Below are 24,008 nucleotides of genomic sequence, written 5' to 3'. Positions count from 1 at the left end.
ATCGTGTTAATTTCGCTAGAGAAAAAGAGGACGAACGGCAGCGGGGCCCTCGCTTTTTCCCCTCGTTTTATGGAAAGTTGTTAATTTGACAAAAAGTCGGACAATTGACGGTAATTCTACGTTCTTCAGCTTTTGTTCGTTCGCTCGGAATACTCGCGCAAAAGTTAATATCGGTCAGAGAGTACGAAAATTGAACAGTTGCTCGATTCTCCACGATCTTGAGATAAAAGTAACTGATTGCTCGCTTAATCTCCGAACAATTCTCTCGCGTTAGAACGAGAACGATTCGAGTGAAACGTCAAGTATCGTGCTATTCGTATTTTGGATTTCGTCACACGTACAACGATTATTTAATATTTATTTCACGTAAACAGCTGAAAGTATGTACTTTTCGTACGTAATACTTATACGATATTACAACATTGGACTAATATTGTCAGTACTATTGTTAGTAATATTGTTAGTAATATTGAATTGTTAGTGCCGAGAAATGTAGCGCTAAAACGAATGAAATTTCCTACGTAATTTTGTAGGCAAAGTTTTACAAATTATTGTAAAATTATAAAAGGAAAGTTTGCAACCTCGTCAGTTCCACTGATATTATTAGTCAACAAATTATTGCGTAAAACAGCCCAGAAACAGAAGAAAGAGAAATCTTGACGATAAAGAAAGAATTATTTTCTGAATCGTTCATTCTCGATTCTTCGTCGTTTTATTACACCGTCAAAGAGTTAAATTTCATTACGCCAGAAATGCAGGAAATCGTGACGATAAAGAAATCGTTCATTCCGAAACCGCCGCTTCATCGTCGTTTTATTACACTGTGAAGAGCTTGAGATCTACCGAATCCTACTGTAATTCCACGAAACCAAGAATTCTCACGAGAAGCACAAGCAGAAAAACAATTCGACTAGAAATGGCCGTACCATCCTCAATAAGACCTCTTTCTCTGTTAGTCTCTGACTCAGAACTTAATTGACGAACAAAAAAAGAAGATTCAATTGACCCGGAAGCGGACATCACCAATAGACTCGACCAGAAGACGAATCACACGCGCTCCTCTACTCCACGTTGGCAACGTTTCGATTTTTCCATAAACATCGCGGATGTTGTAGAGCACGTAACGAAGAAAAGCAGGAGATGCAAATGTATATACAAGAAGGAAGGCCTCACGTGTTCAACAGAAGCAGGCCTAGTTCGGGACGTGGCTCGTAAAGGCTTTCATAAAAGCTTCCATAAAACGTTCCGCGATTCCAGTTGACGTCTCCGTGAATTCCTCCGGTTTCCTTCGACTCACCGCGCGTTGAAATTCCAACACATTAGACCGCACTTGTCACTGTTTCCCGTCGTTTGGAAGAATGATTGATCGTTCCACGACCAAAGCCAGTATATCGATTTATTATTCGGTGTTTCTAACAAGCTTTTGGAGTATTAATATCTGTTTGATCATATTAGTAATCGTTATATATATTGGCGATTGGAAAGTTGAAATAGACGGAATGTAGATTCTGACTGGGGATAGATAGATTGCGGATTTGTATGCATTTAGAAATTTTAAAGTGCAACAACACATACATATGTATAGGCGAAATAAATAGAAATAAATAGAAATAAGTAGAGATAAGAGTAGGATAATGTTATATTTCCAATGATAGTGAGATATTTCTATTAAGATTGCGTAAAAAAGTATGAATTTGCATAATGGAAACACTTCTCTTGTTGATTTCAAAAATGGGCCACGTGTATATTTCGTAACGATTAACGCGTTAGAAATGTCTCTTGAGAAACTCAGTCACATTATCTGAACCTAGGAATCTAACGAACAGATAGTGAACATTTACAAAAATTCCTATATGATTACGAGTAAGGTAATACAAATTTTCAGGTTCATCTGAATCAAGATTTGTTCCACCTACGAAATACTGTACGGGTGCCTTACTCTGTGGACATTGTGCGTATTCTGCAAATTTTTGCGTCTTTCAATTCGCCATGAATGCACAGTAGATATTGCGATCAGTTAATAACCTTTTCAGTTTGCAGGCGTGGAAAGTTCCACTACGTGATTTCATCGTTTCTAAACTTAATTTAAACAACGCGGAAACACCACAGAATATACCCTTTACTCTCTTCCAGGCGACCACGGTATTTTATTCCGGAAAATTCGCAGAAAATCAGCCAAGTAGTTACAGTCGTACTACCGTCACTAACGTTGACTATCCTCGCGATAATTCGAGTTTGCCATGGCAAACGAATTGAATTCGACTCTGGTGGGGGTAATAACGGGCCACGTGGGCCACAGTCTCGCGATTATTCCGAAATCCCTCTTTGTGAAACGGTAGATAAGGGTTAACGTATTTCGGCCTCTCGAGAAGCGCACGGTCCCTCTTCTCCTGTTCGTTTTTTCTTCTTTCACAATAATGCAGAATTCGTTGAAGGTTATGAGAGAGAAAGAGAGAGAGAGAGAGAGAGAGTGAAGGGATTCAACAGGTCGCCGATCCCAAAGGTTCTCGACACCTCCTGTCATCCGGACCAGGGTCCCTTTTGTCTCCCAACGAAGAAGGAGCTCCGATTTCGATCTCGTGGCAGACCTACATCGCGCTATTCCTCGGTACATACTCTACCTACGTGCTCAAGTGGCCTACACGTGGAGACATAAAAGCTCGTAACCAGAACGATCTCCCCCTTCCGTTTATGCCGCTGATCCAGGGCCCACCAGAGTCTCGAATTAAATCGGAAGCGATTCGTAACGCTCGTTGAAAAGCGAGCCAGCTGATTTCGAGTTTTCCCCGGTTCCTCTACGCATCTGGTAGATTTCGTCGTGTTTTATACATATTTTTTTAACTAAAAGGGTTTCGTTCGTAATGGACGTTCTTAACCGAATGTTGTCAATGGAAGATCGTAATGGAAAATTCTCGATGAAAGTTGTCGATTAAAAGTATTTTTGTTAGATAGCGGACTGACTAATCATTAATACGCTTAGCGCGGTATGTTCGTAATTACATAGAGTATAGAAACGTTCAAAGTGTATGCAAATTGTAGATATTTGAAGCAAAGAACAAGTTATGATATATAGTAGATGAGACCAATGTGTATTCAGATTCCATTTCTTCGTGAAATTGCAAATGTTAGCACACTAACGCTTCTTCTTCTACGCTATTCCTCCTCTAGCAATTTATGTCTGTTGTATATCGGCTTCAAAGCAAAAGCGTGACATCTGTATAACAAACTTTGTATACTTCGTCATCGCTGAACAAACCTCTTGTCGAAATTCTCTCAAACTCTGTCAACCTCGAATGGAACTTCCCAAACTGGTCAAGTGCCAGTCTCAATTCCATCGTCCAACACACCAATCCAACGCGTCTCTCAGTTTTGACGAATTCAAGATATAGAACGCTGTATTACGCATCGATGAATCACTTTCCACTTCATTCGTTGTACATTTTCCCGCGTAACAGCGATCCAAAAGATGCGCACAAAAATCTCCTAAGTACATTGTGTCCCAACAGGTGTCCAAAAGCCTTCTCGTGGCCAGTTCTCGTGGCGGGATATCATTTTCAACAACAGAACGACCGAAGAAAGAATCGCGTTATCAGTTAATGAATCTTCTCCCCGTCGAAATGAGCGCTGGTCGGACCTCGGGTTCAGTCTCGTCCGAGAGAGTCTCTCTCTCTCTCTTCTCTCGTGGGTCCCGACAATAGAAGCGTCCGACGAATTTCGAAAAGAGGCAAAATAAAAAATGATCCTTCGGGGGCCGTGGCGGAGGAAGAGAAGGCGATCGAAGCGAAACAACGACAGAAGGAACGAAAGGAAGAGCTTTCTCTCTCTCTCTCTCTTTGGCCGCCTGCATGCCTTGCTCGCCGTCCGTCCGACTGTCTGTCTTCTCTTTTCATCCTTGCTGCCTTTTATCCGGCTGGAATGATTAATGGGTTCACGGAGGCATCGCTGTCCTCCACCCCACTGTGCCCTGAGACTAGCACCAGCAACAGCACACGCGGCTTTTCTGCTTTTCTTCGCGCCGGATTACCCCGTCCCTGCCCGCTTCGCTCCTCTAACACGATTCAACCGTTGCTGGTTGTTCGCTCACGCACCCCCGAAATAAATAGCGCGATAAATATGCCGGTTTAACACGTTCATTTCGCTATTGAAACGCACGAAGAAGCATCCGTTCTATCCTCTTTTGCACCACATGACTCGATATAAATTTTATATTTCGATAGATGTTATTAAAGTACAGGTCAGTTCTCGAGTATTTGGTTTTGACGTTCAATAGACCAAAATCTTACTTTTCACTTACTTTCTCGTGTACTTCACGTCTTTGAAGTATCTTGATATCGTAAAGGAGGAGATCGCCGAGGGCATTTAGACGCGAAGAGCAAGCGAGGAGAATGGTAAGGTTAACCACCCTACTAGGGTGGACGAATTGTTTAGTTTCAATCCAGGAAAAGATTTATGGCGTTTGAAGGAAATTAATGAAGCGTAATAAAGTAATCTTGCAGTTATTTTGGAAGTTGATGAATTCACATCGCTGTAATTCTCAACCCTCCATGTCTGAATTAAAGTAGAGAAATAATGCCACTTCAGGGGTGAATAGTCATAATTTAATACGTATATCTTAAAGTATTTAGGTTGGAATGATCTATAGATCGATCGATAGTTGATGTTCACTTTATCGTTCTTTGCCTCGCGATTAAACTCGTCATGGTTCTTTCAGAGAGGGAGCATTTTTCCTCGTTTCTTTTTCTTTCTTCGTCGGAGATGGCAAAGGATCTTTTCTCTAACTAATTATTAGAAATATTACGTAAACTCGCGCGCGTTTTCTAGGTTAACGTGAATGGTTAATGTATTCCTGACGGAAGAAATGGATACGCGGCGTATTCGAGGGAACGTCAAGGTTCATAGAAAAGACGGACGTCTGAAGAGGCAGAAGAAACCACGGTGTTCCTTTTTCCTTCGCCTCTCTACCGGCAAGCCGATTCACCGCGGCGACACGCGGTTTCTGTTCGAGTCGCTTTTACATGATAAATTATGCCCGATTTTTTCCGTATCAATCCCTAAGATACAACGCAAGAGGTAGTCTTTTGTTCCATCGTGCGTCTGTGTGTAGGTGGCGAAACTTGTGGGAGACGAAACATCGAAGAAGATGAAGAAAAGTCAAAGGGATTCTCGCCGGATCTCGCCTTCGATGTTACGCTCGTTCTCGTTTTAAATTTCATTCGAATCATTCAAGTTATCTTAACTGAAGCAACTTGACATCGTTTTACCGCTGTGAACCTGTTACTTATTTAACTAGGAACATCCTTTCGAGTTTCTATTCTTCTTCGCGTTAATCTTTAATTAATCGCGTTAATAAATTTCTATCGGCCGGTCGAAATGAAATTTGACACGTAGCAAATGAAAAATATAAATGTACTGTATGGATTTTCTGATTCTCACGCTACTTGATGTATATCGAGGGATACATTTTAATATGAAATATGCAGAAAATAGATGCGTCTACTGGCCTTTATAAAAGAATCAACAACGTAATTAACACTATGACAGTTATTTAGGACAATAGTAAAAATATGTATTTAATCTCAAATTCAAATAAGAAATGGCCCTCCCTCATCTGTTTCACGTTTCGTTCATTAGAAGAGACGCTTACAGAGATAGAAAACTTGCGAGATTAGAATTACTTTTGAATTAAATTTCAATTAGGTTAAGCGTAATCGCCGAATTACCAAGTCTGAAATTTCGCGTTTTAGTTTCATCTACTCTGTCCTTGATATCAGCCAAGTTACATCTTCGTCGCTAACTGCCACTCGAAACAACATCCGCTATTTGAATCTAACGAATTCAATGATTCTAGGTCGTTCGCTAAATTATTTAAATTCAAATTTCCGAGAATATTCTTGAACGATGACTGACAACCGTAGTTTCTCGACAGAAATTAATTTCTTTTCCTCTTCTTCTTCTTACAGGTTGGTTCTGTTGCTTCGAGGTTAATCCTCAATCTCTAATCTTGTTACCGGCTCTTGATGAAGAAATAACGCGTGACAGTGCTTCCATTTGCCACACTCTCGAAGATTCTCAAGCGAGAAGAAAGGATAAGAGTAGATGTGTGTCAGCAAAGATTCCCAATTCCTGACGAAAAGGAGAAGGAGAAGGGAACACACTCTGGTGACGAGTTACGAGGCATGTCGCATTCGATTTCACGCGGTCAGTTTTCTGGTAATTGGCAGGATGGCGTCGTACAACGGACCGTGAATTTAATCGAATACGACGAAAGATTATTCTCAAACCGGATGGGACAATGGGACGATACAAAGAAAGAGTCAATCGACGCGATATACGATATACTCGATCGACCAATAATGGACAGTCCTTCTATGTACATCGATGTAAGATTAACTTACATAATGTATGAATATTATGATGGAAGGTTTACGATTGAAACGATGAGTCATAGCCGAAGAATTTTACACCAAGTGTTAGAATTCGACAATCGACTCCACTTTTAACCTACACCTCTCGTGTCACCTATAAAATAAATTTCCTGATTGATAGACTGTACATGTTCAGGCGTTCGAAGGGAATTTAAAAGTACAAGAATTAATTCACGTAATGTTCAAAAATATGTTCAATGAAAAATGTATGAAATATCCATATGTTACTGACCAACGAAAAAGCTGGTAGTGTTTCATAGATAGAAAGAGGACGCGGTAGCTAACGAGATTTAATTATTTATACCATTATAACAAGCTATTACCAATGCATTCATATGAATAATCTAATTATCGAGCTTTTTTATTTATAAATACATAATGATAATAAATTGTGTATAGATGGAATATCGCACTGTGGTATCTATCGCACAATAGATCGCAGATATTTATACAAATTTAGACTTCGAAAAATATCACTGCAGAAATAGAATCTAAGCGGAGATTTCTTCTATCATGGAAGATATTATAAACAGTATTTCACGTCGCATGTTTCACGTATCTTTTTTCCTATTAGTCGCATTCTCTACATTTATGCGCCTTTCAATTTTCCATCTAACCGAGAAAAATGCCGATGGCGTTTCATTGATACAAAGAAGACGCAGTAACCAGTTGCGTCTTTGCGAATGAAGAAAACTCAATTCGCCAGGAAGACGTTAATCTGGCAAGGACTTCGGCTATGAATCAATCAGCTCTGGCAGAAGGTAATTCAAAAACTCGACGGCTAGTATCTTCGAGGCAAAAGCCGGACGAAGAATAGCGAAATTGACTCGTTAGTCTGCGGTGTGGACGAGGGCGCGCGCGCGTGCGCTCCAACTCGCTCGCTCGCGCGTCAAGCCGAGGCGTACATACAATACACACCGCGAGGAATTCGTGAGACTGTCAACCCACGCGAGACGCGCGGCAACGGGAAACGATGACGCTGGCTGATCTCAAAGGCATCCATCGATCGCGAGGCAGTCAACGGTTCGCGCAGTCCGACCGACTTTATGAGTTATAAGTCGGCCATCTTGCGAGAGCCATCGCATATTCACGTGCGCGCATATGCGATGCACTGGCAATATGTAAGTGCCACATTCTGTTCTGGTGCATACGTACAGTCTAATCTAAAAACTAGTCTGCCCGCCGGTCGTCACTTCCCTCGTTGCTAATAATTTTCAGCGGCCGAGGAAACTGCAGCGGCTGCTACGATTTCTTTCGCCAACAATTCGATTCTTTGATCATCCGGTATCGGAGCGTTCGACTTGAGAAAGTTGAATACAATTAGAACGGATGGAACACGAACCACGTACCAGAGTGACTGTTTTACTCGTTGTTCTCTTCGAACGGAGTGAACATCTCTCGAACAATTGAAGCAATAAATTGTATTCAGCGTTTTATTAAGAATGGAACATCTCGTTCTTCGGCGCAAGAAATATCCTGCCTATACAAATACGAGAATTTAATATAAAAACTACCATAAAGGGCAATTTAAAAGATCGTAAGTCGATACTGCGAGAGCCATTAAATTATCTAAAATGCTCTAAATTATATAGTAAGTATAATTGCGACTTCTCCATTCAACCGGTTGATACGACTATAAATAATGAAAAGAAAAGACCTCTCTTGCATAACTGCACCGAGTTGCTAAGATAAGATCTATTTGAAATTCGAATTATTTAGATCAGGTTCAAAGTTGTCGGAATAAGAAGAAGAAACATCGAGAAGGAAAAATTGCCAATTAGAGTGAGATCGAGTCATTTCGAATTAGAAGCGCTATTTAGATTATGCCCAAAGTTGTGAGCCAAAGAAGAACTGCGCCAACTTCGATTATGGGGCAACGAAATTGTACAAACAAATTTTACAAGCTCTGCTATTTGGCGTAAAATTGTATAAGACAAGTTTACACCGTACAATTCCCAATTTGTCAATTCGTTAATATCATCCGTTTCTAAATAATAGCTCGGGAGATCGGTTTAATAACAAAAGCAGTCGATTCTTTCTCGATCGATCAGAGTGGTTCCGCGGTAACCTCGTTTCACTTAAGAATCTATCGGAGAGAATAACCAGCCGTATAATCGATAAGCCCGGTTACGATAACAGAAACAATGAATCTCCATAGTTGAATTAATCTGACCAAGCTAATTTCACGTTAACGCCGAGTTTTTCTTTTTCTCTGACTGGCGATAAAACGACGTTAAAAGAGCCGAGGTCGTGAATACCGTGCGTTTGAATAAAATTGATTTTCCGCCAAGTACGATCACGAATGCCAGCCAGTTACAGTTGTCAATTGTTCGTAGCCCAACCCCGAATTCGATGCCAACCAATCGTCCAACGTGCGACAGTTGCCTCGACTAACGATTTCGTCGAACACCGAGAGCGCCTTTAATTTCTCTTCAGCGAAGAGTGCGAAGTCCTGCCGCGAATAATAACGATTCGTGGAACCTGACGCGACCACCATCGATGCTCTTCCAAACCGATGGTATTTCGTGGGATCCTTGAAAATCGAGGATCCAACCGTCTTATCCTTTCTCTCTCTCTCTCTCTCTCTCTCTCTTTCTCTCTTTCTCTCTTCAGCTTCGAGCACCGCCCACGCGTTAATAGCCTCTAGCTGAAGCTTGTACGGCGAACGACAAGTTCTAGTTTGTTCTCGCAAGATGGTCGTTAACAACTGTTAACCTGCTTACTTCTAATTGCTCGCTAGGTGAGTCTTGGATAGAAATAAATGTACATGGTCGGAGAGACGTTTGCAAATAACGAGCTTGGCCTGTGATGGAGTTGCAGTTGTAATTCGATTAGGACATTTGTTAGGTCGCGGATGTTTGTGAGTTTATGAGAAATTCAAATGCTACACCGATAATAGATAAATTGAAACGCGTATGATATGCTGTACTAATACAATGCGAATGGTATGCGAAAAATTTGATTCGGAGATTTGTTAGCAGATTGTAGATATTTATAGGCTTGCGAGAAATTCAAATACTACACTGATATTAGGGAAATTGATACAGCCACGTATCTCATATCTGTAACAGATGCATAGAGAACCTATTTTTTTTTTTTTTTTTTTGTAGAAAACTGTAAGTTAAAAGAGCAAGATCAACAGGAGGAAGACTTACCGTGAGGCTGATGACCAGTCGGAGGGTTCAGAAAGGTCGGCGGTAGCTGTCTGCTCACTGATTTGGCCAATTCTCCTCCCGCCAGCCCGTAGATCGCCAACAACTCCTGCATAGTCGATTCAGCGTACTCCCTCATTCCTTCGAAGGGTTTCCTCTCCTCGCACTCGGTCTCACCGTCACCATCCTGCCCTCGATCATCCTCGAACGGAGTATCGTCCAATCGTCCCGATTCGGTATCCAAAACGCCGCTTCCACTTTTCTCCGACGATTCTGAGTTCGGACTCCTGGCCTGTGAACGATCGATACACGCCACGTGAATGAAATGACGCAAATGAATTCCTATGCGAGTTATTTTGCGCATGTTAACCGACGTGCGATTCCACCAAGCACGCTAGACATCACTAGAAGTCGTCATAACGTTTTTCCCGTTGCACGCCGATAAGCGTTGTAAAAGTAAACACGAAATATTCCGTTGCGCGCGTATTATATAAACGGTTAATAGTACAGCTAAGGAAATGGCACTTGAACAGAAATTTATCTCACGCTTTGAATATTACATGTAATTAGTTTCTAACCCTTAATTAGTACCGTTGATAATAACACATATAACAGGTTGTGTTTTAATGTAAGGTTACTTAATTTCAGGTTGCTTAAATTTATATTTTACATCCTACTTTGTTTCTCTTGTTCTTCGTTTTATTTTATCCCCTTCCTTGGACAAGGAATTGGAACATTATTAATCGAATAGAAAATATTCCTAGCTTGTATGGATGCTTGTTTAATTATGAGAAATTTTCAGATGTGGAAATATTCAAAATCAGATATTCGTTTATACGTGTTTAACGAGTGAAACGAATCTTTGTTTAGGTTCCATTTCTTTAGCTATGATTATAAAAATATAAATTTGAAGAAATATCCGCAGTCTTGATATGCTTCATGAAAAGCACAGCAGTCACATTGGTCAATTCCGTAAATTAAAAAATAGAATAACGTTAGAAACGCTGTTTTCTAAGTTCACCATTATTTAGTTATCTTCATGAACGAACTCGTGAAAATCATTTCTTTCTTGATAATTCACTGTTAATCGTGTACTTAATTAACGAAAAGCAGAGTCAAGTGAATTTCAAAGGGTTAAGTCTGCTGCGTTCTTCGTATCATTTTCGCCTCAGCTAACCCGTTTTCCCGTTACCAAAATGTGTCTTAAGCGTAGAGTAGATACGAAAGACCTGTCATCGATACGCATAAAATATGAATAGCCAAATTTTGAAGAACAGCGTATATGTATTAAAGAAGAAACACCATAGACGAAGGTACTCACCTCGGTACCAGGGGAGTAAAGTTTCTGAGATCTGAGCTGTTCCAGGATGAACTTATGCCTAAGTGAATCCCCACTGTCATCGTCAGCCTCGGAAGATGGTGGCCTGGTAGCAACGGACAGATCCATGGGGCTGACCTCGTTGTTGTTCAGCCTTTGCTTCGATCTATCCTCCGCTGGCAGCAGCATCGTCTTCCTCTCGTATTCCAATATCTCACTGGAACTCTCCTCCAACGCTTCCAACTCATCGTCCTCCTTTTCAGACTCATCGGACACTTCCACCATCCGGCTGCTTATCGGCTTGAAGTTCTTGCGCTTGTTACGCGGCTTTTGGATGCTCGTGATCTGCAGCTGGGCCTGGCCCTCGTACTGGGAGTCGCTGTCCTGATCGGCGGTCCCCCGCCGGGTCGTTGCGTAGTTGTACACCGAGTCGGAAAGCATCTCCGCTGATGAGAAAGGAACCGGGGCATCAGACACCGAGGCAGGTGCAGACTCCGGGTCCTTCGACCCGGGAAAAGCGAGGAATCTTAGCTCACACTCGACTCTCCGCTGATGGGAAAGTAACCGGAGCATCAGACACTGATACAGGGGTGAATATTGGGTCCACGGACCCGGAAAAGCGAGCAATCTTAGCTTACAATCGATCTTTCGTTTCTTTAATTCTTTTTAATCGTCCTTGTTCGGCGAATTATTACAGCTTCTATTTATCATAAATTACTTTTTGATTTTGGTCCAGTGAAAGATCGAATATCTTTATCATCACAGAGATTTACTTCTGATCCAGTGAAAATTGCAATTTTTCGTGATAAAGAGATCCGCTCTTTGTCCGGTAAAAGATCCGATTTTTATAATCCGAGAGACACACGATTAGGGGAATCGATTTGCTTTAGGGCGAATCCAGACCCCGTTGCCACGATCGGTCGAGGCTCATCGAACAGGATGCGGTTCGAAGGACCAAAAGTTATTTACAAAGCGCGAATCGAGCGATCTCTAACTGGACACAGGTGTGCCGCAGCGCGACGAATCTAACTGTTACTCGATATATATTTCGTTTTCTTCGATTCTTCCTAATCGGTCTTATTAATCGAATTCTCGATGCTTTATTCTACTTCTCTCTTTAATCCAGTAGAAGATTGAATATTTTTCCGATCTAACAGATACAAAGGATGAAATTCAAAGGACCAATTCGTTAATTACGAATGTTACTTGCGAATCTCGAATCGAGCGATGTTTAACTGGAGGACGCGAAGTATGTTGCAGCGCAACGCGAAGGCCGTTCTGCCCGCTTGTCGCGAATGAATTTTTAACATTAATTAGAATTCAACCGGTCCGTACGAACGTTAATTGAACGTTCTTGGAATCGTCGAAGGAGCCGAGCGCGGCTATTACGATTCGATCAAACGGGACGGCGCATGACGCAATTGCAAGGCTGGCTATGTTTCCTCGCTAAAGTATCGTAACGAGGGGTTGCTGTGCGCTGATACATTAGCAAAAGGGAGTGTCTTACTGGGGCCATACGGGCTGGTTACGGCGGACATCTCGAATCTCCTCAATCGGCCGGCTCTTCAATGCATTCTGAAACAGAGAAACACGACCAAACGTCATTTTCATTTGTATTTTACACCTGGATGGTTTAATCGGACTAATCTTTCTTGCCTTAAATGGAACTGAATTTGACAATGCATGATACAATTCTGATATATCGCATAGTTTTTATCACGATGGCGTTTCGTCATTTGATATTTAGACGATGGAAGTGAACGAACGCTTTAACGTGTACGTGTATGTTATATGTATATAGTTAATTGGAATTGAAGCAACGTGATCGTATTTCTGTCTTACTAATATTATCAAAAACACTTGCGTGTTTCTTGGGTAATTGCGGAAGCGAAGAATCTGATAGCAAGTATTTTCACTGATTTCGCGATTCTAGTGGTTAAGGAAATTACATGTTTATTTTATGTAGCTTCTATTTTTGTTAATATGCTGCATTACTACATCAATCACCGCTGTTTCTTAAATTACTTATCCTCGTTCTCGTGTCTTACAGATACAATCCAATAATCCGACGTATTTGATAGTCCAACACTATGAAAATTCCTAGCACGTCACATTATAGCAGTTTTATCGCAGTTCATTTCCGAGAAGCGATGCTTTTCAAAGAAATCTATTTGTATCATCAGTAATTAAGAAAAAGAAATTTGTTTGCAACAATCTATGAAAAATTCGATCGAATACGAATCCATCAAGAAACAGAATACGAACCACGCAAAATGTTAAACGTGGCTTAAACTGCAAAGGGTTGAATATCTTCTGTTTCTACCGCGAGTCGATGTTTCCCCTAAATTTGGTTAATAAACTACCCAATGAGAAATAAGGAGGAACCGTGGTTCCCTGCACAGCTGACACAATCGTCGGAACGTGGAAAGAATTCCCCGACACGTCTCGGTTATCTATTTCTGTGTCAGTGCGAAAGTGGGTTAAAGCAAGTTCAGCGAAACCCCTGTGTGTTGCCCGGGCCTGTTACAGGCTGCCGAGTGCCGAACCAAGAACCCGTCCACGTTCGCACCACTGGAACGAGACGCGAGAACAAGGCGAAAACAAAGGCACGTCGCCGTAACAAAAGCTACGCTGATATACGAGCGCTGCTCGGTCAGCCGAGTAGACGGGCCTGCGATAACACGAAACGAGGGACAATTCGTTTCTACGTTGGTGAAACCGCGTCCATTTTCGTAGCGTCTCGATGCTCCTTTCGGATTAGCCGTCGATCACTCGGAACCGCCGATTCGTGGAACTTGAGCAATTGGAAACTGGATAGTTCACGAGCCGAGCGTAATTTCACCCTTAAACGTTCTTTCCGCTAAATTGTTATTTCCATTGAAAGAAGATATCATCGAGCATTTAACTCAGGAAGGGTTGGATTAATATAGCAGAGACATCGTTAGGTAGAAACGGTGAATTTTTACGCATTTAAGGGAAACTTGGAGAAACGAAAATACACGGAATGCACGTAATACGAAATGATAGTTTGAAGTTATATTCACAAAAATATGAACGACCCAGTTTATCTATAAAAAGTGAAATATTCGTAATTAACGATCACGTACAAATTTCACAGGGACACGAAAGAAATTTGTTTCGCGAGTCGAAACGTAGTCTATTAACGTGGTAGATAATTCTGTGATCCGCGATGCAATAGATGTGGTGCGATATATACATATTTTCAATTCGCTAACTCGATCTCAATTATTACATAGAATTGTTAATGTGGAAGCAATTAAAAGCCAACAAACTTGTTCGCAGGAATTGAATTAGCTGTGGCAGTCGTTCTTCTCGTTTCATCATTCGTTAATCATTTATTTCAGGCTGTTGATTACCAGTTAGCTCTCTCAATCGATTTGGATGACTCCGCCGGAGGCATCCATGGCTCGCTGCCTAATTCGGCCTGAAAATCGTTAGTTCCGTTTTTGCCTGGTTCATTATCGGTTATTTATTTCCGCACTAAAACTGCCCCATTAAAGATCCCCGACGAATATGGCAACGCGACCGTTCAGCTGCGCCACAAGAAACCATTTTCCCCCGACGTGGTCGCTCCGAAATTCCATCTTGCCCTCCGCGACAAGAACATCTTCCATTCTACCGTAGACTTACGGGACGAGACACGAGCTGTCATTCTTGATCTACTTGTTCACTGACAAACTCAACCCTGATGCTGGATCCACGTTACTATTCGCGAACCGTACGCAAGCAGTTCACGAACTATATTTGTTGGCGTCGTGGTGGTTTCTGGCACTTTTGCCACCAGCCTACAGTAAGTAAATTCGTCAACGATCCTCGCCGATATTTCCCTCTATCTACGATTTCTTATTCCTACAATATTTTATATAATTTTAATAATTTATGCATATAAGATGAGACCTCGTTCTAATAAACCGTTCAATTTGAATCACCTTTTATTCGCGCCAGATTCAGGCATTTGCGGTCTGCTTAAACGGCATTCGCGATTCTCCTTTCTCGACTTTCTTACGCATCCTCGTCCAATTAACCCCTCGAGAACGAAACTGGTTTCGTGATTAAGGAAAGGATATCTTATCTCCGTTTCTTCGATATAAATGACGCGATGCTTGAAATGTTTGAACGTCATTGATTATTTGAAGAAATGAACTAAACAAACATCGCGTCGATACCGGGTCAAATAAAAATGATCTTCGTCCGCAGACTCTAAACGATCAAAATCCAACGGCCAATCAAAATCTAACGAACTATTCAGGACTTTCGGATCAGCCGAAAAACCAGTACACGTGGAAGGTATCGTGTTCTAGTTGACTGGGCAAAAAGAATTCGATCTAAGGTGAATTTCCCTAGTGGGCACGGCGGAAGTTGAACGCGATTGGAGCGTGCGTACTAGGCGGGCCACGTGAGTCTGTTCGAAGCGTGGATACAAGAGGCATTCTCAACGGGGATGTAACACGAGTGGACGATATGTCCGAGCGAGAGACCAGGCTCTTTTTTTGCTGACTATGCACAGAAGGGATAATTAACATCTGTTACAGTACGTATAGCGAGCGGGCCGCCCCGTTTCACCCCCACCATCGCCAACGGGGCGGACCTTGAATACATTATCACCCTGTTTGCACATGTACGTACGTAGAACCGGGCCGTCGAATCGGAGTGCAGCGCGATCGACCCTGAACAATGGGATCCGAGTGTCTTTGTCGTCGCTGCGCAAGGTACATCTTTTCTCTTCTCCGTGAAATCCTACCATTTTTCTACCCTTGCGCGCTGCTAACACGTTAGCGGTGGTAAAATGGTTCAAAGAAGGTACACGGTACCGAAAAATGTTTCACATAATATCGTTGGAGAAGGTGTTGGCAACCGCAATTTATAATATTTACTTGTAGCGTATAGCGTCCACGTGTAGTAACTAGGCTAAGGATGGCATAAGAGCAAAGCGCGGAAGGATGAGCGAAGTGCGTGGCTAGAAAAATGATAAAAATAGAAAAGTCGCGTTTTTTGGCTGCGGGGTGTAAATCGGATAAATTATTATCATTATAAACGCTATTATGTAATAGAATGTTTGGCAACAATGAAATGTCCTAGTGTCATTTTTTTTTCAATCTACCGCGGTTCCCAAGACAAAATACGGAAAATTCGCGTGGCAGTCAACGTGTTAAAGAAACGTTGGAATTAAAATTAACCAAGCCCAAGGCTGACGTGATTCTTAAATCTTTATGTTCCAATTTTGTTTGAATAAGCAGAAGTTATAGAAGAGAAATTACCGAAACAAAAACGAAGAATAGCTAGATCGCTGTTAATTAATAAAAGGAACTCAAAACATTAACAAAAGGATTTCAAAATTCCTTTCCGATAATCTATAGACATGGAAGGAATTTCGCCTGAGAACTCATTGTCTGCTGCGTCTCTTCTTTCGAGGAAAGAGAAATTCCTGGTTCGTTGGCCTAGATTCTTGGGGTGCCGGTCTCGAACCCATCGAGAATAAAAGTCGGAAAGTGTCCAACGGCGGGAAACCTTGAAATTCTTCGGACTATTATTCGCGTACGGTTGCAAAAAGCCACGACTGAGCTCCTAATGATTCAATTTGAATGGAAGACGCACGCGCGCGTGGACTGGGGGGTGATTAGGAAAAAAAAAGTCGAGCAAACGATTCGCGCGTTACGCCTCGACGATGATGAATTCAGGCTGGTTACCGCGAATGGAAGAGCCGGTTGGGGCTGGCTCGCGATGCTCGATGGATATTGAGACATTTTCCTAGGACTTGCTCCTTCCTTTTCTTTCGCCGAGGTAAAACTTGAAACCTAGAATCCTTAATGAACGTTGTCACACTTGAGGAAACAACTCGGGAATGGTGTTTCTTCGGGATTCTGGTTTTTATGCGCTGTCATTTACGAGATAAACTTTATTACTTAAGTTAGAATTTTCTATCAATTAACCTGTCTTTTTGTCAATAGCAGATATAGGTGGAATTTTTTCAATTATTTCAAGAAGATGGAAAAGAAGAAAAGTTACGTCGATCAATTCCATTCGTTAAAACACAGAGAAATTTCCCATCGAATTTTGAAAGATTACTCTTTCGTTATGCTAAGCTCTACGAATTTGGATAGATATAGATAAACAGCGACGATTACAAATATCCTTCTTTCGAGAACTTCGAAACTTACGATCATTCGTGGCGTGTCTCCGTGACAAATAAAAAATTCATCGTTCATTCATCGATTCATGAAACATCGAGCACTAATTAGATCGCCGAAGGCACAAACGAAATTTCACCTTTCAATCTCTTTCTCCTGGATTTCTGTTTTTATTGATCAACCTGTCGATTTAAGGAACGATTGCCTAATTTTCTAGAAACATTAAGAGGTGCTCGAAAACTTCGTACGATTCTTCGGAGGTGTGGAATTTAGGTTTGGATACAAACCATCCAATTTACCTACGGAAGACTAATTACGTACTTGGTTAATGAAATTGAGAAATCCACAAAAAGTGGACTTAATCAGTTATCTCCAGGGATATTCATATCTGTCTGAAGATTGTAATATTCGTAATAAATTACTCGGAGCGTAACCATCGTTGCCAGTTTCCCAGTAAATCATCTCGTCGAGCGAGCAGATCACCGCCACTACCCTTGGAATCTGTACAAGAAACCGCGTCTAACAGACTCAACAGACCAGAGACTCCATATATCGTAGCGAAGAAAAATTGAGTAGAAACAGGCCACTGGGCGTTCTGATCCCGAGGGAATTTGATCGAAGGTCAACGTTCGCGTGCAACAAGATCGTTCAAGGTGCGTTCAAGCCCGAGCGAGCGAACGCCATAGCTTTTCCTCCGCTTTGCTCAAATTCAGTAGCAACGAATCGTTCACGGGCCAAACGCGATCAACACCACATTTCGCAATTTTTAAAATTTTATCATCGAAACTGTCGATCGATGCTCATCGATTTTTCTCTACTTTTTGTTGCACAGGATTTACCATAATCAATAATATACCCTAACTGGTATATTTTTGAAACATGCGATACGCAACTATCTAGCGAGGGGCGTCGACCTCTTTTCCCTTCGATCGTTGAACGAAAATATGACGGCAGCCAAAAAACAACGATAGCTGTGAATGTTCTGTCTGGAATCAACTGTAATGTATCTATTTACAATATACTTTTTGTCGAGAATTTTGTCTGGTAGAAAAAGCGATTGAAAATCGCTGGTCTAAAAGACACTGTAGCAGAAAGGAACGATCACGAATTCTGGCAACGCGTGTACGAGGCAAGCCAGAAGAGACAGTAGCAGAGTCGTGAGAGTGGTGGCTACACTCGACATAGCTCGACGCTGATGCCGATACCAGAAGCAGGAAAACAAAAAAGCAGGCGACGTAACGCGTTCGTTCGTCAAACACTTGAATGTAATGTTGCCAGGCCTGGGGGCTGGACGGGCCTCGTGGCTTTTCAAGTGTCTGCTGGAATACCGGTAGATTATTCAAATTCGCCAGCGACTTACAGCCTTAAAATAAGCGTTGCTTATCTCTCCGACGTATTTCCTCGAGTGGGTCTCGATCGTTCGGGAAAACGACGTTTGCCTCTGGTCCGCGCGTAATTGTTTTCCTGAGACTTTACTTTTTTTCCACGTTGCTTTCGAGTATCAGTATGCTTGGCGTAAAATTGCACCTTCAAACTTGATCGTCGTGAACTCGACTATCCGATTACTCTCGTTCGCTGTGGATCGTACACTATTGTGCTATTATAGAGTGGATATTTATACGAATTTACGCTTTTATGAAAATAATTGAAAGAGTAAGACGTAGATAGAGATTTGATTCGTTTGTTTAACATTGTAAGGAGTCCTGTATTTTGCATATTTATGTTGTTCCAGATCATGTGACTCGGATCGTTACAGGATATGACCTTCTTCAGTTTTTTAATTACAGGTCTCAAGATATTAAATATTCTCTTGTTTACCAGGATGATTCAGACATAAAAATTCGAGGATTGCAGGCTTAAGAAGATCTCGTCGCGCTTCGATACTCGTGTCCTAGAAACGACAAAGAATTCTCGAATCGTCCTGAACCTCTGTGCTCTGGTCCTACAAGATGAAAGCATCCGGCCCTAGAAACACTTGCTTATCTGTTTCAAACTGAACAGTTTTTAAAGTCACTGTACCGGCGAATAGCAGTTCAAAGCTAACCATATCGCTAAACTGCTGACATCAATCATCTCCGCATTACCTCAACCAGTTCAAACGGTATTCGAAGCAGTCGGAACGGTGTCTCGGACAGGGACGCGCGTGGTGAAACAACGGAAGGCACGTAGAAACGGCCAGCCAGCAAGTGCAACAATCGTTTTCTAACTATTCTCTCGACTTCGCGGAGACGATTCACGTGCGCGCACGGTTAGGTGGATCGAGAGAACACCAACCATGCTTCTTCTCTTGCGAGAAACTCGGGGAAGAGAAACGAGACGACGAGCTACCGGGCTAGAAAGAGGGCGAGTGTGTTCATAAGATATGGTGTGAAACACGAGGAGGCCGAGATTAAAGAATGAAAAACATAGAATTCTGAGAACTGGTTGAAGTCATAATATTCGTAATTTCAAGCTGCGCCTTGTGGCGACCGTCTTCTGCGTCGTTGAAATTAATGTGAGCGGAAATAAAATTCCTCTCCGTCTCGCCCCGTGGTCCCTTCCACGCGCGCGCGAGCTGCCTAACGGCTTGTTCCCTCCTCTTCTTCTCGCTTTTCTCTACCGTATAACCGAGCGACAGAGAGGAAGAAAGGGAGAGAGAAGGAAAGAAAGAGAGAGAGAGAGGGTATACGACAAGTGGAGGAACGTTTAAACGGTTCGAGCGGCGTGCAAATAAATTCGCAGCGCCGCCGCCGCCGCCGCCGCCGCACCGGGAGAGAGAACGATGTTTGCCTCCAATATTTGGATTTCGACGATGTCAAAAGAATTACTGACATCGAGCCGCGCCGTGGGAGGGAGAGATTCACTTCGTTTACTCGTTCCTGTCGCGACCTAATTAATAATCACGTGAGAAATACGGGAAATACAGAGGAAGTTACGTTGATAAAATATAAGAGCCACTTGCCTATCGAACTCTACGAACATACGCACACGAATGTTCTAATATTTTGAAAACGCTATACGACTATCGAATAGCAACAAAGGAAATACAAAGGAAATCTTTCAGGAAACTATGAATGATACTTGTGAATCGAATACTGCGAGGAACTGAGACTTTACAATTGATAGGATAGAGGATGAAATACTTAGAAAATAGAAAATATATAACCGATGATATATATTTTCCTGATTGTTAACTACTATACTTATATTATTATACTTATAACTAGGTTATTAGGTTATGTGCAGTGACGACGTTAATAAACTGGAAAAATAGAGAAGGAATTTTATTTTTTAAGAAATCGTAATTACTACTTGTGAATTAAACAAGATCAGAAACCGAGACTCGGCGATTACGTATGGAATAAAAAATGAAATATTCAACGAAAAAGGAAGATGAAAAATGGAGAACACGAGACATTTGACATACTTAATAACAGCATGAGAAGCAGGAAAAATACGGAAGCAATGCCTTTTAAGAAACTGTGATTGCCATCTATGAATCTTGGACTAATAGTCCAAGGATACCGTAACTCTGAAAAATCGAAGATAAGACACGGCTATTCGCTCAACAAATTCGCTCAACACCTCGCTCAAGTAAAATTGTTATCCGCGAATATTCATGCTTTCTACGAATAAAATTAAAAAGGTGAAACTTCTGTGCGTTTTCTAAATTTCCTAATACTTGGTACTTTATTCTCTACGAACCTGTAGTGGAACAAGTAATTCGTACATGTAACTCGAATACATTAATTCTCCCACTACTCGCCATTCGTTCATAAAATAAGAGTTCACATTCAGACAAGTAGAAAGAGTCAACAGATGTTCGCCTATTCAAACATTTATAAAGAGAAAAATATTACTCAAATAAATTGAGTTTATTTCGTTCGAGTAAACACCGCGAACGCATTAAGAAAAAAAGCCGTTGTCCTAACTGTAAGAAATCGCGACTGTAAAATTAGTTGTGGAACGGAAAGCGAAACGAATCGAGCGAATGGAAACGGTAATGAGGATGGAAATTGAAAGAAATCTTAGAAAACTGGATGGAACTACGTACATGCCATTATAACATAACTCGTGCGTCGGTAATCTCTATGCAAATGATCGTGGTTCGAACAAAACCCGTCGGGAGCTAGCGAAACGCGATGGCAAAGAGAAGAAGACTAGATGGGGGCAGGAAACAAGGGCAAACGCTTCGAAGAGGACGTGTCTCGTTTACGGGGATTAGGATAAAGCTACGAAGGCCCTTCCTCTTCTACTACTCGGTTCCCTATGTTCGTCCTTTTCTACCTCAGCTTCAGCTGGCTTTTTATCTGGCCAGCTTTTACATCCTTCTCTTTATTTCTTTCTCGTTTTCACGCTGTTCTCTTCTGGTTCAGCATTCTCTTCTGCTGCTCTCTCTCTCTCTCTCTCTCTCTGTGTTCCACGTAAAACGCCTCGAATGCCGGCGGCGCGCCGTTAAAAATAGAGCACGCAACGACTTACTAATCTGGTTAGGGCTACTTAGCGTAACTCCAACTATTTAGACCTGGATACGGTTACGGTAGTTAGGCCGCCTCTATCGACTCTAAGTAGACCCAACGAGGACCAGAGGGGATCACCTTCTATCCTCCTACTCTTTCTTCTTCCTTCTATTTCTTTTTTCCCTTCACTCTTCTACGTTTCACGAAACACGCTAAAACGTCTTAATGGCTTCGCTGCTCGCGCGGAAAAACGCGACTCTCTCTCTCTCTCTCTCTCTCCCTCTCTGACCTCTGAACACTGGAACTGGGGTTATTCGAGCCAACCCGAGATTCAACCTCTTAAGACACGTTAAAATTCAATCTGCGATTTTGCATGCTTGTTTTATATCGCGCGAGACCATTAGTCTTCAAATTTGATCTTCATCAACTTCGCACGCGGTAATTAAACTTGTCGTAGCTATATCATGAGACATCATTGGTATTTTAATGTAACTGTAATGTAACTGGTATTTTAATGTAATGTAACGTGATTTCAGGTTCAGCAATTGTTTGCTTCAGCGGCCGGGCATTACATAAGAACTAGCAAAGTGATAGAATAATTTCCTGGAATAAAGTGACGTATCCACACCACTGAATTATCATAATTACAACTGGGAATATTAAAACGTTGAAGAAACTTTTGTGCTTTTCGCGAGTGGAATTATATCCACGCGGCTATTGGACGTAAGTACACGATGTATTTCTCCGTTTATCATGTCGCCAACAACGAACGAATGCAACAGCCTGTTTGAAAATGTAGATCGCTTAAAAATTGTTCGTAAATCGATTTAGCGAATTACAAGGCAAATTAGCTTGATTACTCGGCTCAGATAATTCCACCATACTTCACGCTACTATATTTCTATAGAAATGATTTTAATGTATATATATATATGTGTGTGTGTGTATGTGTATATCTGATTTGTTTGTTCACGGAAGGAATGTAGATGTTTCGATTTAACGAGCTTGGTGTAAAAAGACGTGAAAATTGACCGGTTTCACGACTTCAACACAGAGGCCCGCCTTTTTTCGGGTTTCAATTATTCGCGTTTAATGGAGGCGTTGTTATCGTGACCGACGATTCGATTTCTGCATGGACGATGCACGTCGCGGGCCTTCAAGGCTAATTAACGAGTGAGCGCCGGGTAATTAATCGATGGATGGACCGGGGGACGTGCGGACAGGGAAGGCTTGGCCGTTTCTACCTCCCACGAGAGTCGTTTCATGATCCTCCAGGTGTACAAACTTTCGATGTTCTTCGAACAAAAATCCCTACGTACACGAATCGAGCCAGGATTTCTAGACGAAACAAATAACTCATTATCCTCTGTTCTTTAAACAAAAGAAGGAAGATAAGAAGCTGGTCGTGGTGAATGGAAAATTTGATACGTTGTTGAACCCAAGGAACTTCTGCACGAAATATAAACGCTGGAAGAATGAAGGTAACATTCGTAAATGAAACGAGTAACTTTTTCTATAATATAATCCTCTCAGTAATAACTTTTTGTTTTAGTAATATAAGAAAAATGGGAGGAAGTTGATAAGTTGTTAATGGAAAATTTAATGCGGTGAACCAACTTTGGCACCTGTGCTGTCAAACACAAAATTCATGAATTTCCGTAGATAGGACGAATCGTTAATTCTCTACTGCTCTACAATTAAACGCTGGATAATAGAAAGAAAGTGCGTGGAATCGATGAGCAGATTGCCCGCGAATAATAAAAATATCGAACGTGAAACTAAGATTCGCAGATATCTGTGTCTAAGCTTCCTCTCTGCTCTAAACAAAGGAAGCAGACTGGAAGGAATGTAATGAACGGAAAATTCGAAGAGTAGATCAATTTATATACGATGACACGTATATGAAATATAGATACATTAAGAATGAGATCATAACCCATAAATGTTCGTACACGGAACGAATAACTAATTTCCCTCTCTTTTGCGCGAAACAAAGAAACGAAAAGGAAACTGTTGAATGGAAAATTCGATGCGTGGATGAACGCTGACGGGCCATGCGAAATATGCTCACACGTGCTGGCGCAGCCGTCGCGACCCCTGTGATCTGTCCGAAAACGAGATTTCGAAAATCCGTTATTTAAATAAGGAGGGTCCCGAGGGTACGGAGTATAGAGGAACCAGCGACACATCGAAAAAGGAAGAAAGGGAAAGAGGATGAAATTGAACATACACACGCGCGCACACACACACACGCTCGCGCTCACACACAAAAAAAAGAAAAAAGGCAAGAAGACGAAACGGGGGATGGAGAAAGCGGGTTGAATGATTTTATAAAATTAATAGTAAAGGGTAGCTCTGCATTTGCTATTATGCGCATATGCAAATAGGACGGAAGGGGTGGCGGGGTTCTGGATGAATTCGTGGATCGAATCCACGGAAAGGGTATAGGAGGGAGGGAGAGAGTATGACGAGAAGAAGAAGGGGGAAGAGAAAAGAGGCAGTCGGTGAAGAGAAGGGACGAGCGT

The 24,008-nt window shown here is 41.7% G+C and overlaps 1 protein-coding gene across 7 annotated transcripts in view; it reads right to left on the bottom strand.

Annotated features, from left to right (window-relative positions):
* LOC122575053 overlaps nucleotides 1-24,008 on the bottom strand; it is a 277,691-nt gene that overhangs the window by 60,391 nt on the left and 193,292 nt on the right. For 4 of the 7 annotated variants that reach the window (XM_043743437.1, XM_043743436.1, XM_043743435.1 and 1 more), the window contains 3 exons: nucleotides 12,403-12,470; nucleotides 10,899-11,341; nucleotides 9,581-9,869 (listed from right to left, as the gene is read on the bottom strand). In XM_043743437.1, the coding sequence (XP_043599372.1) occupies nucleotides 9,581-9,869; nucleotides 10,899-11,341; nucleotides 12,403-12,433 (763 nt within the window). In that variant the 5' untranslated portion in view covers nucleotides 12,434-12,470. Of the gene's footprint in view, nucleotides 1-9,580; nucleotides 9,870-10,898; nucleotides 11,445-12,402; nucleotides 12,471-24,008 lie in introns of those variants that run through there. The other 3 variants (XM_043743434.1, XM_043743440.1, XM_043743441.1) reach the window with 1 other exon arrangement.

The sequence above is a fragment of the Bombus pyrosoma genome, linkage group LG14 (genome assembly GCF_014825855.1).
Source record: "Bombus pyrosoma isolate SC7728 linkage group LG14, ASM1482585v1, whole genome shotgun sequence".
In the NCBI taxonomy this organism is placed as follows: Eukaryota; Metazoa; Arthropoda; class Insecta; order Hymenoptera; family Apidae; genus Bombus; species Bombus pyrosoma.
This window is presented reverse-complemented; position numbering and strand designations above follow the sequence as displayed.